Raw genomic sequence first — 16,014 nt, forward strand, 5'->3', positions numbered from 1 at the left:
CATAAAAGCACTCATATAAAATATATGTTAAAATTTAAAACACATATTAAAAATAAGTTAAATAATATATGTATTTTATGATAACTATATTTTTTTTTGGTTGTCCGAAGTATCTTTTACATCGACAGGTTAAGCAATAATTTGTGGTGGATCTGAGTTTACTTAAGAGTCTCCCATTGACTAATGGATTGCCGCATGCATAAAGTGAAATTTGAAACCTCAATATTTATTTAAGCAAACGAGTAAACTAATGAACTAATCACTCAACCAACTTAAGTTCATTTTTAGAATAAAATCCAAAATAGCCATTGACAATTACCTCGAAAGACAACGAGACCCTTAATAAAAAATAACCCAACCCGACCGTTGACAATTACTTCAAAAGGACAACAAGGTCCCTGTGTAAAAAAAAATCAATGTTATTTTTTTTTTTTGCATAGGGACTAATCAATCCCAAAAAAAAATATCAGAACCGAATTGAGTATTTTTTTTTGGACTTTGTTATCTTTTCGAAGTAATTATCAGGAGTCGGGTGGGTATTCACTCTTTAATTTTATGATAATTAATTTGATATGGTTAACTTTTAGTATGCTTGTAATATTTGTTGGGTATTTACTGTACAAATTAATTATTCGTTAAGCTGTAGTTGTGGTTAGGGAATCATTTGTCCCCACCTTCTAAATCCGGGGCTAACCCTAGCTATGGGACCCACATGATCCCTAAACAGATACTCATCTTGTTTTCATCCCCAAATCACTCAAGCCATCTCCTTAAGCACTGTACAATTGAAATATCATTTTCTGTCTTCCAATATTTTTTTCTTCCTTATGTCTCCTTTAATTAATTTCTTCTCATTCAAGTACCCTTTTTTCCTGTTCCCTAACAATTATTTCCCAATTGATGATCTCACACACCATTAATAATTCACTAGTGATGCTAATTATTATCACATATCAAAATCCTTGACCCACATATGTTCATTCTCTAGTTACATCCCACCATATATAGTGTATGGACCAAAACTAATTACAATTAAATTACCTAAACTAATTTTCAAACAGAGATTATTAGTGATGTCAACCATTATCAATATTGAAGAGTTAGATTTACATTATCAAAATTAGTTGGAATTGGAATTGGAAAGGGTCCATGAATTGGAAGAAAGGCATATTTTATTTGCACCTATATTTTTTGTCCCTTAGAAAGGTGACTCACTCACTGGCTGACTTTCATGATAAGAAATAATTTTATCAAATACAATATGATTTTGAGACCTTACCATATTCATATTCTAGTTTGTACCAATTTAAAAATATGTGTTGATTTAATTCATTTGTTTATTAGGTGCATCTCAGATCAACACTTGGATTCTTATGCCAAGTTAGATGAACCATCATTATGATGCCTTTGGAAATTCCCAGCAACTCCTATCATTTGCACCTAAATAGAACTCCTGTCATTCTCTTTACATCTGATACAGCGATATATAGAACCAGCTTCAGTAACTATGCTATGCTTTCTGTTTTTTATTTTTTATTTTTTGGTAACAATATATTTTTATATTTTAAAAGATTGTAACTAATTCATTATTCTATTTTTTTCTCGAGTAAAATGACAAATAAATTTCTAAAAATTTACATTTTCGGACAGATTAGTCCCTAAAAATGATACCAATAAAATTTTTCACAATAGCAAATGTGGATACACTACTTTCAAATTAGTCCTTATGATTAGGGTAAAAAATCTTAATTTGAACTAACTTGTCCACATTTAATATCCTGGAGGACTCTATTAGTATTTTTTTTAGAGACTAATTTATCCGAAATATAAATCTTTAAGAATTTATTTGTCACTATTTTTTTTCTCCTTATTTTTTGGTAGTCTATGTAAAACTACATGCAATTAATTAACTTAGGTTGGTTTAAATAGTACATGTTTATTTTTTCTAAGATAAGATTTTGAGATTATGAGAGAAACAGTCTGTTACATTTAGGTCTCATAGTTTATCTTATGATTCTTATCCACCATGAAGAATGTTGTGTCAATTTATAGTAATGTTTAAATTTCCTTTTTCCCTTTTGCATTTTGCAACTAGGTTTCTATAGATACATGTGCATATGCACAGGACCCCAGTACATGCTAAAAATGCCAATGCTATCATTTTCACACCCAATATTCACTTTCATGACATCTATACAGCACAATTACACTCTAATGAAAATTTGCTTCTAAATTTCATAAAAAATCTCATAAATAGTTGGTAGCAATAGCATCACTTTCTTTTATACTGTCTTCTTGCATTTAAAATTTACCCATTTACATTAAATTAAGTCTGAGGTCAAATGATATTGCACACAACACTTTTTAATTAAATTATTAAGATTATACATTAACTTTACACTTGATGGTTCTGTATTTTATAAAATATGACACTACTGTGTGTTTAATGCTTCTAGTTTGTCGGTTTCAACTTTCTAGAGGTTTTGGTGTAAAATAAAAGAACTTCAAAGTGAAGTATTGTTTTCAGGGTGAAGAATGAATAAAGGAAGTGTCTACATCTTTATGAGTAGTAACCTTAAATGGGGATATATGGGAATCATAGAAAGAGGTACATAGAAATTAAGAGAGTAACTTTGAGAGAATAGTGTTGCTGCTACCTGCTATGTTTGGATGAGATACTCATCATCATGTCAAGAAATGCATCATCAACAACTCTTCTTATCCTTTTTCTTCTTAACATCTCTTTGCTTCTTCCACCACAAATCTCTTCTCTGAACCAAGAAGGACTCTCTCTACTTTCATGGCTTTCAACCTTCAATTCCTCTAACTCTGCTACTGCTTCTTCCTTCTTCTCTTCATGGGATCCAACTCATGAGAATCCATGCAGATGGGACTACATAAAGTGTTCCAAACAAGGCTTTGTCTCAGAGATCATAGTACAATCCATTGATCTTCATAGCACCTTTCCAACACAGCTTGTTTCCTTCAACCACCTTGAAACTCTTGTAATCTCCAATGGAAACCTCACAGGTGAGATTCCAACTTCATTGGGAAACTTAACATCTCTTGTTACCTTGGACCTTAGCTTCAACACTCTATCAGGAACCATTCCAGATGAAATAGGACAGCTTTACAACCTTCAATGGCTATCCTTGAATTCAAACGCCTTAAATGGTGAAATTCCAACAACAATTGGAAACCTTACAAAGCTTCAGCAGCTAGCACTCTATGACAACCAGCTCTCTGGAATGATCCCCGGCGAAATAGGCCGGCTGGCGAATCTTGAAACGCTTCGAGCCGGAGGCAATCCGGGCATCCACGGCGAAATTCCAATGCAGATATCAAACTGCAAGGCACTAGTTTTTCTTGGACTAGCAGATACTGGAGTTTCTGGGGAGATTCCACCAACAATAGGAGAACTCACCAATCTTCAAACACTTTCAGTATACACTGCACATCTCACAGGTCACATTCCACCAGAGATTCAAAACTGTTCATCTTTGGAAAACTTGTTTCTATATGAAAACCAGCTTTCAGGGAACATCCCTGATGAGTTAGGCTCTATGCAAAGCCTTAAGAGAGTGTTGCTTTGGCAGAACAATCTAAGTGGTACAATTCCAGAGAGTCTTGGAAACTTGACTAATCTGAAGGTGATAGATTTCTCTTTGAATTCTCTGGCTGGTGAATTACCTTTTAGTCTCAGTAATCTACTCTCATTAGAGGAGCTTCTTTTGTCTGATAACAACATTACTGGAGAAATTCCTTCCTATATTGGAAACTTTTCGAGGCTGAAGCAACTCGAATTGGATAACAACAAGTTCTCTGGAGAGATTCCAACTGTCTTGGGGAATCTCAAGGAGCTTACACTCTTCTTTGCCTGGCAGAATCAGCTCCATGGAAGCATACCAGCTGAACTCTCTGACTGCAAGAAGCTTGAAGCAATTGATCTTTCGCATAACTTCCTCACCGGTTCGATTCCTCGAACACTGTTTCATCTAGAGAATTTAACTCAGTTGTTGTTGATATCAAACATGCTTTCAGGACAAATTCCACCAGATATTGGCAGCTGCACTAGGCTGAGCAGGTTGCGCTTGGGATCGAACAATTTCACCGGTCATATTCCACCGGAAATAGGCCTCTTAAATAGGCTGAGCTTTCTCGAGTTATCGGATAATATGCTCAGTGGAGATATTCCCTCTGAGATTGGTAACTGTGCTAATCTAGAGATGCTTGATCTGCACGGCAATGCCCTGCAAGGAACAGTTCCTTCCTCATTAGAATTCCTAGTTTCTTTGAATGTCTTGGATCTTTCTGCAAATCAAATAAGTGGAAGCATTCCTGGAAACTTGGGAAAACTTTCATCTCTAAACAAGTTGATTCTAAGTGGAAACCATATCAGTGGTTTGATTCCTCTGTCACTAGGCCTCTGCATGAATCTGCAGTTGCTGGATATAAGTAACAACATGATCACTGGTTCGATTCCCGATGAGATTGGCCACTTGCAAGGCCTAGATATCCTCTTGAACTTGAGTTGGAATTCTCTAACAGGCACCATTCCAGAGACCTTTTCGAATCTTTCGAAACTTTCCATATTAGACCTCTCTCACAACAAGCTCTCAGGCACCCTCAGTGTGCTAAGCAGTCTTGAAAATCTTGTCTCTCTAAATGTCTCCTACAACAGATTTTCTGGTTCTCTTCCTGATACCAAGTTCTTCCGCGATCTCCCTCCGGCTGCATTCGCTGGCAACCCTGAGCTTTGCCTTAACAAGTGTCGTCCGGAGGGAGATCGCCAAGAAGCAAAGTCAGTAAGAAACATCCTTATCTACACTTTCCTTGGTGTTATTTTAACATCTATTGTTGTAACCTTGGGAGTAATCTTAGCACTCAGAATTCAAGGGGCTACTTTTGGGACAAAATTTGAGGAAGGTGGTGAGCTTGAATGGGCTTTCACTCCATTCCAAAAGCTCAACTTCTCAATCAATGACATTGTCACAAAGCTAACAGATTCAAACATTGTGGGAAAAGGTTGCTCAGGGATCGTTTATCGAGTAGAGACTCCAATGAAACAGTTAATTGCAGTTAAGAAGTTGTGGCCAATAAAGAGCGACGAGCCGCCACCAGAGAGAGACCAGTTTTCTGCCGAAGTTCAGGCCCTTGGATCAATAAGGCACAAGAACATTGTAAGACTCTTAGGATGCTGTGACAACGGACGAACTCGGCTGCTCTTGTTTGATTACATATGCAATGGGAGCTTGTTTGGATTGCTCCATGAGAAGAGATTGTTCTTGGATTGGGATGCAAGGTACAAGATCATGCTTGGAGCAGCTCATGGTTTGGAATATCTTCATCATGATTGTATCCCTCCAATTGTTCATAGGGATATCAAGGCCAATAACATCTTAGTTGGTCCACAATTTGAAGCTTTTCTTGCAGATTTTGGCCTTGCCAAACTTGTCAATTCATCAGATTGTTCTGCAGCCTCTAACATTGTTGCAGGCTCTTATGGATACATAGCTCCTGGTGAGTATACAACTTCTCTTACCTTGTAAATCCATTCTTTTGAATTAGTATTCATTGTGCCTTATTAGTAGTATTCATTGTGAAACTGCAGAATATGGATACAGTTTGAGGATCACAGAGAAAAGTGATGTGTATAGTTTCGGAGTGGTGCTACTCGAGGTGTTAACAGGGATGGAGCCAACAGATAACAGGATTCCAGAGGGTGCACACATTGTCACCTGGGTTAGCTATGAAATCAGAGTGAAGAAAAGAGACTTCACATCAATCCTTGACCAGAATCTGATACTGCAATGTGGAACAAGGATCCCTGAGATGCTTCAAGTTCTTGGAGTGGCTCTCCTATGTGTGAATCCTTGCCCAGAAGAAAGGCCTGCCATGAAAGATGTAACAGCAATGCTTAAGGAGATCAGACATGAAAATGATGAATTCGAGAAGCCGAATTTCCTCCATAAAGGCATGGTTACAAATCCTAAAGCAGCTGTTCATTGTTCAAGTTTCTCTAGATCATGTCAGCCACTAATAGATTCACCATCTTCTTCTTCATAGTGTTATTATTTATTAGACTTGTTCAATCATATTCTTTTTTCTTTCTTGTCACAAATTATTTAATGCATATTAGTATTAGTCAACCAAAGAGAACTCTTAGATAATTTAGATCTTTTGATAAATATTATAGTCCAGAACTTTTTTATCTAATTTTTTTTTAAGACGTCAATAACATGCCAAATTTAGAAAAAAATATAACTGTTAAATATTAAAAATTACGAGGGATTAATGTACCCAAAATTTAGTCTGAAGAATAAAAATTATCTTATATTTATAAAGACTATCAGACTTTTATTTTTAAACAATGTGAAGCGATATAATCTTTTAAAACCGCATCTAACTTAAAAGGGCTGAATCTACTTCAAGCGTTATGGATGAAAATGTTAAGTTCATTGGATCTTAAGGAATATGTTAGTTAAATAAAACCAAGAGATAAAACATAAGGTTTTGTACTAAAATACCAAAGAGCAAGTTGATTGCACTAGGATCCAGGAAGAAGAGGCTTTAGGACGTAGTCCCATCTGACCAATATAAGAGTCTACTTTTGCCGACAAATGTATCATGACAGAGGCTACCATTTCTTTTGGCTTATTATTTTTTGTGTGAGGGAGAGCTGAGTGCATCTCACAATGATGGGAGAAGAGATGAGTTTTTTATTGCTATGGTGTGAACAAATGGGTCCATCCGATTTGTTTCTTTTTTAAAATCAACAATCACAAATCGGATGGTATCCGATTTGTGTTTTTAAAAATAAAAAAAAAATTTACTGTTGAAATCGGACCGTCCGATTTCTATTTAAAAAAATAAAAAAAAAAATAAAAAATACAAAACGGACCATGCGATTTGTAATTTTTTTTATCAAACAAATCGGACCCTCCGATTTGTACTTTACTTTTTTTTTCAAACAAATCGGACCGTCCGATTTGAATAAAACACCATATAAAAAAAAACACATAATCTTCCCATAACAATGTATTACACATATATTTATACAATATAAAAAAAAATTAGCCATTTCTTTTCCTTATATTCAATTAATTCCGTAAACAATGACTTGTTAAATAGAAAACAGCTTTTGCTAACAAGTACTTTGATAAATTTACAGATGAGTTAAATTTTTATGAACTTAATATCAGAAAACTTTAAAATTTTATCTTTTGTATAAGATCTTCCTATTTTCACATCCTTAAAATGTACACCGAAAACATTTATTGATAAAAAATTGGACTTTGACAAAACAAAACGGACATAGCTTTCAAATGTACTGTGAGAAATGGGCCAAGAACCAAAAAGCAAGAGTTGACACTGTCTTCTTTCCTGGCATATTTATATATATATATACACATAAGCAATAATATACCCAAAAAAAACAAAATCAATTTGAGTTAGTCGAATGATTAGTTTATTCATTCACTTAAATAAGTATCGTGAGTTTGAATTATAATTTGTGTAATGCAACTTATTAGCCAGCAACAAACCTTTAGATGTAGTTCAAATTTGCGACGGATTAATCTTTTAACTTGTTAGGCTGAAAATACGGTAGATAACAAAAAAATTATATATACCAAAAAAGAAATATATACATAAGCAACATTAGAATTAAAAATTATATAAACAAATAAAGAAAGAAAAATAGTAAAAAGAAAGAGAAAACCAAGCATATGGACCACCCAATCCTTCACAAATGTCCCTCAGCAATTATTTGTGTGAAGATAGAGATAGCTCTGTGCTGCATGTTACTCAAAAGAAACTTCGCTTTAATTCATGTGATTGGAGACCATACTAGCCCCACACATACATAGTTTCATTTCATATTATCTATCTTATCTCCCTTGGTAAGGAACTCAAGCAATCATCTCCGTTAAGTAACTCACTATTTTTCCTAAGTAAGAAAAAAAAAACTGGAAAAGTAAGTTTTGTAGAAATTAAAACACTGAGAAAAGTTAATATCTTTAGTTCAGTTCATTAATAACACCAATAACACATTAACACATGCCATATAGCTGTTGGAAACAAACGAATTAATGTTCCTAAAGCAACATCCTAGTTACTAGAAAGCAATTCATTATATTTTATGATTAAATTATAAGAGACAATTCAGTTTGTAATATGCAGAATAGAAAATTCAGTACGTTATATATATATATAACTAAACTAGAGAACTAAGGTAATGACACGTATATAAAAATAAATCATAAACCTGTGATTCCTAACTTGATGAGTATTAAAGGGTATTCATTAATGAAGCACAACAATCCTTGTTTGGTATCATGGGAGACAGATGGAAGAAGTAACCAGTGACTTCTCAAAAATTAAAGTATGAATGCAAACTAACACATGTTTAAACTAAACTAACACCAAATGTCAGAAGAACTAAGGAAGAGTCAACTGAAAAAATGATAAAGACTAAGCTTTAGAGGCAATAAGAAGTCAATGGAATAAATTTTTGTAAACCAAGTTAGTGAATGTATTTAAGCCACCAAATCCTGCAGTGGGACATGCAATGATGACGCTTCTGCGTTTATAGTTGCAATCTGCATGTGCTACTTTTTTTCAAGTGGTCACAAATGTACTGATGAATAAACGTGGATATATATTATGGTGAAGTCACAAAGAAATGAAAGAATATTAAAGCAAGCAGTATTCATATATAGGAGACAAAGACTTCATAGAGAATCATCATTTAATTAAGTATAGAAAGGTTATGATGATTACCACCAATTTGATGAGACCAATAAACTTTTTGGTGTGAAAACTTTTGGACTAAAAGGAATGTGTTATGAATATAAGTAAATAATTAGAGTGTTTTGGAATATAAAAGTATCATTTTAAATTAGGATTGGAAAGTTCTAGAGTATTGCTATTGTAATATGAATATGTTTTATGGATGAGAAAAATTACAAGAAAGATTATCATAGTTAATAGTACTTTTTCTTACTTTCCTTAGCAATACTTTTTAGTTTTCTTTCTTTTATAATTATGCTTAATTTCTGCACATAACAGAATGATTGCAAAAACTAGTGGCATGAAGTATTTTCTGTAAAAGTATAGTAGTATACACTTGTCTCTTAAATTAGAGAAACTGGAACAAAGATTTCCATATGGTGATGATAATTTCAGTGCAATATTCATTTGAAAGAATTTATACTACAACAACAACAACAACAACAACAAAGCCTTGTCCCACTAAGTGGAGTCGGCTACATGAATCAAACGACGCTATTGTGCTCTGTCATGTATCATGTCTACAGAGAGGCCGTTTACATGTAGGTCTCGTTTGACCACCTCATGGATGGTCTTCTTAGGTCTTCCTCTGCTTTTCGCCCTTTGTCCATCTTCCATCTCATCCACCCTCCTGACTGGATGTTAACCTGCTTGGATCCTATGATTTACATCCTGTTCAATCTCTCCATTATCCTATATGATGCACCCAAGATACTTAAAACTTTTAACTTTTCGTAGGGTGTTTTCTCCAATCTTCACCTCTATATTGGGGTTTTCCCTTCTCAGACTGAACTTACATTCCATATATTCCGTCTTGCTACGGCTTATGCACAGACCATACACTTCTAGAGCTTCTCTCCATAACTCCAACTTCTTATTTAGGTCTTCCCCATAAGGACGATATCATAAGCAAAAAGCATGCACCATGGCACAGGCTCTTGGATGTGCTCTGTGAGTACTTCCAAGACTAATGTGAAAAGGTATGGACTTAAGGATGATCCCTGGTCTAATCCTATACCAATAGGGAATTCTTCTGTCACACCACCTTGAGTCTTCACACTAGTTGTGGCCCCATCATACATGTCTTTAATTGCCCGAATATATGCGATCCTTACTTTCCTCTTTTCTAAAACCTTCCATAAGACCTCCCTTGGTACCCTATCATACGCTTTTTCCAAATCAATAAACACCATATGTAGATCCCTTTTATTACTACGATACCTCTCTATCATCCTTCTTAATAGATATATCGCTTCAGTGATAGATCTTCCTGGCATAAATCGAAATTGGTTCTCTGTTACTTGTGTCTCTTTTCTCAACCTCCGTTCTATCACCACTTCCCATAACTTCATAGTATGACTCATAAGCTTAATCCCTCTATGGTAGAGACCCTCATATGCTCTTGTTCTTGCTTCACTTACAGCCACTTTTGTCTCTTTCTTAGCCGCCTTATATTTTTCCCAATTATCTGCATTGCGGCATAAAGACCACTCTTTAAAGCATTCTCTTTTTATCTTTATCTTTTCTTGTATACTCGCATTCCACCACCAGGACTCCTTATCTCTTGGTCCTATTCCTTTAGATTCACCAAAACTTTCTTTTGCTGTTCTTCTAATAACTTCTGCCATCTCCCTCCACATCTCTTACGCGCTTCCATTCCCATCCCACTTTGCCTCTTCTCCTACCCGTCTTAGGAAGCTTCTTTGTTCCTCACCTTTCATCCGCCACCACCTCGTCCTTGGGTTCTTCGTATGATGTATTTTCCTCAACTTTTGCTCAACGCGAAAATCCATGACGAACACCCTATGTTGTGTTGTCAAACTCTCTCCCGGGATAATTTTACAGTTAATGCAAAATTTCCAGTCGACTCTCCTCAACAAGAAGAAGTCGATTTGAGAGCTTGTCATGCCACTCTTATAGGTTATAAGATGTTCGTCTCTCTTTTTAAAACATGTATTTGCGATGAGAAGATCAAAGGTTGAGGAAAAGTCCAAAATAGTTTTACCCTCGGCATTGATCACCCCGAAACCATGGCCTCCGTGAATACTCCCATATCCAATCACTTTTCTCCCAACATGGCCATTTAAATCTCCTCCTAAGAAAATCTTATCTCCCAAAGGTATGCCTTGAACCAAACTCTCTAGATCCTCCCAAAACCTTATCTTGTGTTGTTCGTCCGAACCCACTTGCGGTGCATAGGCGCTAATCACATGGAAAGCACCTTCCTCCACCACAAGTTTGATAGAGATGATCCGATCTCCCACCCTCTTGACATCCACTACGTCCTTCTTCCACTGCTTATCTACAATTATTCCAACCCCATTCTTATTCTTCACCTTTCCTGTATACCAAAGTTTGAAACCAGAAGTATCCAACTCCCTAGCCTTTGCACCAACCCATTTCGTTTCTTGTAGGCACATAATGTTAATCTTCCTCCTTGTCATGGTGTCCACCACCTCCATGGATTTTCTTGTTAGAGTGCCTATGTTCCATGTCCCAAATCTCAACTTTCTGTCACTTCGACCTTTACCTTTTACTTTGTGAACTAGCTTATTTACCCTCGTCCGTTCACGAAAACGCGAGAACCCTTGCTCATTTAACACTACATCCGGGCACCGATGCACGGCTCTTGCTTTGACACCGTACTCGAGCCATACGGCGCGTTGCTTCCGGGCAACGACCTAGCTTTAGCGCAATAATGTATTTGATTCATGTCATGGGGGTTCGGCTATAATTTTATGTTGGTTGCCGAAGACCTAACACAACCCTCCTCCTTTATCCGAACTTAGGACCGGCTATGTACCACAAGTGTAACATAGGCAGAGTTATTTGAAAGAATTTATACTGTTAGATTTTATTTATTTTTTAATTTCTAAACTAAAAAGACACAGGTATGAATTTAGTTTAGTACATTGTGATATGTGAAATCAAATGGAATTCATGAAAATAGAAAAGAGAGTCTGGCAACAAAATTTGTCACATTAAACCTTACTCATTTAAAAAGATCTCAAATTTACACTTACATCCAAAATATGAAAAGAAACCATAAGGAGTTTGAGTTACATGACTCAGCATTTAAATTAAATTACCATCGAAACGCAGACTATTTGCATGGAAAGAACTAGATTTTATTTCTTCACACTTTGCAACTCCAGAAGCATAGTTTATTTGTATTTAAATTTTAAATACATTGAATTTTTAATACATCAACTAATTCAAATTGATAGTTATTTTAGATAAAGGGGAAGAAAATCGCTATAATTTTATTTTAAAGGAGATACAAATAATATAAAATCTTATCCATGAGATAGAAATTTCTATATTATATATTACCACATAATAAGCAAAGAACATAGATACCCGAACTTAATGTGACTGAATGCTTTCTCATTTTGTACATACATAGTCGTATACAACATGACTTATCCAGCAAATAGAAGAACCACAAGTTACCCCATCGTCTTGTACCTCACACTTACCTGATAGACTGAATGGAAAAGGAAAGAACAAACTGGTATAAGAGTACATAATGGTTAGTGACATTGAATGGAAACATACCAAAAAGAAATGCAAAATGAAAGCTTGAACTCACTGGCTAGTATCTTATCCAAGATAAATACAATTTACAGATCAAGATTTCCTCTATGGGTGCCACTTTATGCTGCATCCAACACTTTATACAAATAGAAACTCACAACCGTAAGTATGTGATTATTGATTACAACAGAGACCAAAACTCAAAAGATTCTGAAGCTTTTGGAAGGAGAGTAATGTACAATACCTAGGCTTTTGCTCTGAAGGTACTGGCTGGCCACTCAAAACGCGATCTATTGCTAAGCTCAAGTCTCTTTATACAGAAAAAAAAATAAAAATAAAAGGTGGTTAATACAATAGGGAGATTAGGGAAGTTCAAACAATTGCTCGATGATAAATAATGTGAAGCTAACCTTCCTGTCACTGGTACATTATTACTTGGTCGCGAATCATCAAACTGACCATGATAAACCAGCTCAAACGGCCTCCGACCATCCTATCATTGTTTGATTAACAATTTCAGGGCTTCTTAGCAGCCAAATCAAAGTAACGCTGAACAATGTGCAATACAATGAACAATGCTGGCTGTATTTACCTTTTTGTAGAGAAGAAATTCAGGTGTACAAACTGCTCCAAAATCTCGTGCAACATCCTGTGACTGCAACCGAAAAAATTCAATCAAATATACATTTTTACCAAATTACAGAAAAGATAGCATCGGTTTTTCAATAAGTTCCAATTAACTGATTAGAAAAAGAATGATCTGCAGTCATGATTCAGGCCTGATTTGAGTTATTCTGTTATTGCTAGTAGAAAAGAGCTTCCAATTTTATGATTAAAAAGTGCTAATATGATTTGGAAACACAACCTTTAGAACATGTCTTCAAATGAACATATGGATAATTAATAAATAATGACATTCAATATCTATTTATGGCAAACAAATTGGTTGGTCATGTACATGTAGGTACTTAATAAAAGGCCACTTAAGTGCTGAAACATACCTCATCATACAAGTATGGAAAAGGATAGCTAAACAACTTAGCTTCTTCTGCCATGAATTTCGGTCCATCCTGTAAGGCACAACTCCAAGTTTGACAAATCATTCAATACTTTGCTCATATCTCAATTAAAGGATATGTAGTTAATAATAATAACCTGGGGGTGAGTGGCTACGGAATTCGAAGAAATGGCAACCACGGCAAGTCCTCTCTGTAGAAAGAAAACATAAAATTCTTAAAAAGTTTTTTTGCTCATTCAATTCCAGCCTGCTACTGAAGAAAGTAAGAAATTTCTTCCCGGGTAATCGATTTACTTACCTCCATATAGAAATTCGTAAGCTTTACAATATCCTTTTTCAAATGCTTAACAAATGGACAGTGATTGCATATAAACATAACCTGCATAACACATAAAGAGGAAAGTAAGGGAAAAAAAGAAAAAGAAAAAAGAAGGGTCACTACATATTAGAGTCTGAACAGATAGAAATTTCACATGTTCACTGAATAAGCATCTGGAGAAAGAGATTAAAGGAACAACTGCTAGAACAGTTCACAAAACTTAGCCACTATGTTTTAGCACATTGCATAATAGAACTTAAATAGCATATATTAATCTACACACTAAGAACCATAGTATTAAGCAAAAAGGAAGCTACTGACTTGTTGGTGTATAGCTCAGCTCCATACAATTGGCGCGTGAAGTTAGTTAGAAACCTAAAGTTAGAATCAGTTACTAATGCAATTAGTTAGCTAAGTCCCAATGTAAAATGTTAGTTAGTAATTAGCTGTGTGCTTATAGAAAGTAGTATATAAGGACAGAGTACATCACTCTATTATTGAAACTCATTTTGAATGCTCTCAAAAACTCTGCTCATGTAACTTCTCTCTCACCCTCACATCTGAGTTCTCTGTTAACCAAGAACAGATTTCCACATGACTAGAATATCTGTTTCAATGAATTCTTACATGGAAAAACAAAAACTTGCTTGGAAAATGAAGCAGAACAAAAAAAAAGCAGAAAGATAATAAAGAATAAAAAAAGTGGAGGATGGTACCAGTAGAGCTGGATATGCTTCAAAATCCTCCAATGACCAAACTTTACCAGTAAGAGGCTCTGGAAGCTGATTCAATCCAAACAATTTAAAATTAAATTAAGGAAAATATTCCATTTTCAAAGTAATAAAAGAAAGAGGGAAAACAAAAACCCTAAACCTGAAATTGAGGTGCTCTGGAGCCCAAGGTTGCAGCTTTGGCCTCGGTTCTAGCAGCACGAATCATTAGTCTCGTTGGTGATGCAGGTGTGGCTATGGTGTTTGGGTGTGACCGCAATGCACGAAAACCAAGAGAACGTGGTTGTGAGAGTGAGAATGATAACGTAGGGAGAGCAGTGCTTAATTGAAGTGAAGGTAACACTCTCAGCTTCAGTGCCATTACTCACATCTACCCCCTTCAATTCTCCGCCTTCATCTTCTTCGTAACACAATGTTTTTTTCCTGGTCTTCGTTTTTTCCCGTAATTTTATTTCTTAAAAAAAATTTAATACATATTTCTCCTCCTATTAATGCCATGTAAACAATATCGCTTACTTGACAAAATTTTAGAATCAACCACTCATTTTTTGCCAAATCAACTATTATTTTCAAATCAACAATAAAATAAAATATACAAAAAAATATACAAGTAATAGAAATATATGTACATTAGGCTGTAAAATTACCAATGACAATAATTAGAAATTAATAGTATCTGACTAAATTTGTAACTTACAAGAATTTATATCTCTATGGCTATATTATTTATTATATTTTATCGTTATAAACAATACAATAAATTTATAACCTAATAATTAATTTATTAAATTTTATAATAATCTATTAATCATAATAAATTTTACGTTATAAATATTCAAATTCTATACTATTTGAACTACTTATATAAGTCTGTTATCACTATTTTTTCAAATAACATCAAATTTAGCACAAGAAATTTAATATCACCAAACAAACAAACAATTGATTTATCAAAATTCGTGTGATTCGTCTATGAAAAATATTAACACGCACAAATGAAAAAGAGTTTCTTTGCTTAGAAATGATTATATTAGATGAAAAGGTACAAAATAAATATATTTATTATATTTTTAAATTAAACATTTTTCAACACTATTTTGAATTTGTATCACTTGAGACATTGTCTAACAGAGTGGGTAAAAAAAAATATTAACAGGTAATTTCACTTTATACTATTTCAATTATTCTTATTAAAAATAACTTATTTAAAAAAAATTATACACATTTTTGTTCTTTTTATTGTAGATGTCATTGGAAAACTGCATGCACATCAAGAGATTAAGGAGAAAAAAAAATCATATAAATTCAAGACACATCTTCGGAAGAAGAACATACATACAAAGATGGAACAAACAACACAATAGAAAGTGCATACAACTCAATAATTCATAAAAAACATGCTTTCACAAGAATCTACGACAGAAATAAGAAAGCAACAACTCTAACAATAACCAATAAAGAAAAAGGAGGCCGAACACCATATAAGAAGACTAAGTCCGTCAGTCAAAACAAATGTAAAAATCAAACCACCATATAAAAATATCACTTTGTACAACTCTAACATCCAAATCTTTGTACTATAAATTATTTTAAACAAAACACCTTTTAAATTTAACTTT

At 34.4% G+C, this 16,014-nt stretch overlaps 2 protein-coding genes across 2 annotated transcripts; one reads left to right on the forward strand and one right to left on the reverse strand.

The window, feature by feature from the left end:
- On the forward strand, positions 2,445–6,095 carry LOC107605956 (LRR receptor-like serine/threonine-protein kinase RCH1). The gene is made up of 2 exons (XM_016307910.2): positions 2,445–5,520; positions 5,612–6,095. The coding sequence occupies exons 1-2, from the start codon at positions 2,688–2,690 to the stop codon at positions 6,064–6,066; spliced, it is 3,288 nt and encodes a 1,095-aa protein (XP_016163396.1). The 5' UTR covers positions 2,445–2,687; the 3' UTR covers positions 6,067–6,095.
- LOC107605957 lies at positions 12,034–14,795 on the reverse strand (the record flags this gene model as incomplete). The annotated part of the gene is given in 10 exon segments (XM_016307912.2): positions 12,034–12,301; positions 12,383–12,463; positions 12,572–12,637; positions 12,738–12,820; positions 12,920–12,982; positions 13,329–13,397; positions 13,483–13,536; positions 13,644–13,724; positions 14,381–14,446; positions 14,538–14,795. Coding segments are annotated over 9 exon segments (732 nt in total). The 3' UTR covers positions 12,034–12,301; positions 12,383–12,432.

Source organism: Arachis ipaensis, chromosome B07 (genome assembly GCF_000816755.2).
Source record: "Arachis ipaensis cultivar K30076 chromosome B07, Araip1.1, whole genome shotgun sequence".
NCBI lineage: Eukaryota > Viridiplantae > Streptophyta > Magnoliopsida > Fabales > Fabaceae > Arachis > Arachis ipaensis.

Bases quoted from the DNA above. Each gene is read 5' to 3' on its own strand.
- LOC107605956 (XM_016307910.2), top strand. From the start codon at position 2,688: ATGTCAAGAAATGCATCATCAACAACTCTTCTTATCCTTTTTCTTCTT. The intron at 5,521-5,611 runs GTGAGTATACAA...GTGAAACTGCAG, and splicing joins TTATGGATACATAGCTCCTG to AATATGGATACAGTTTGAGG.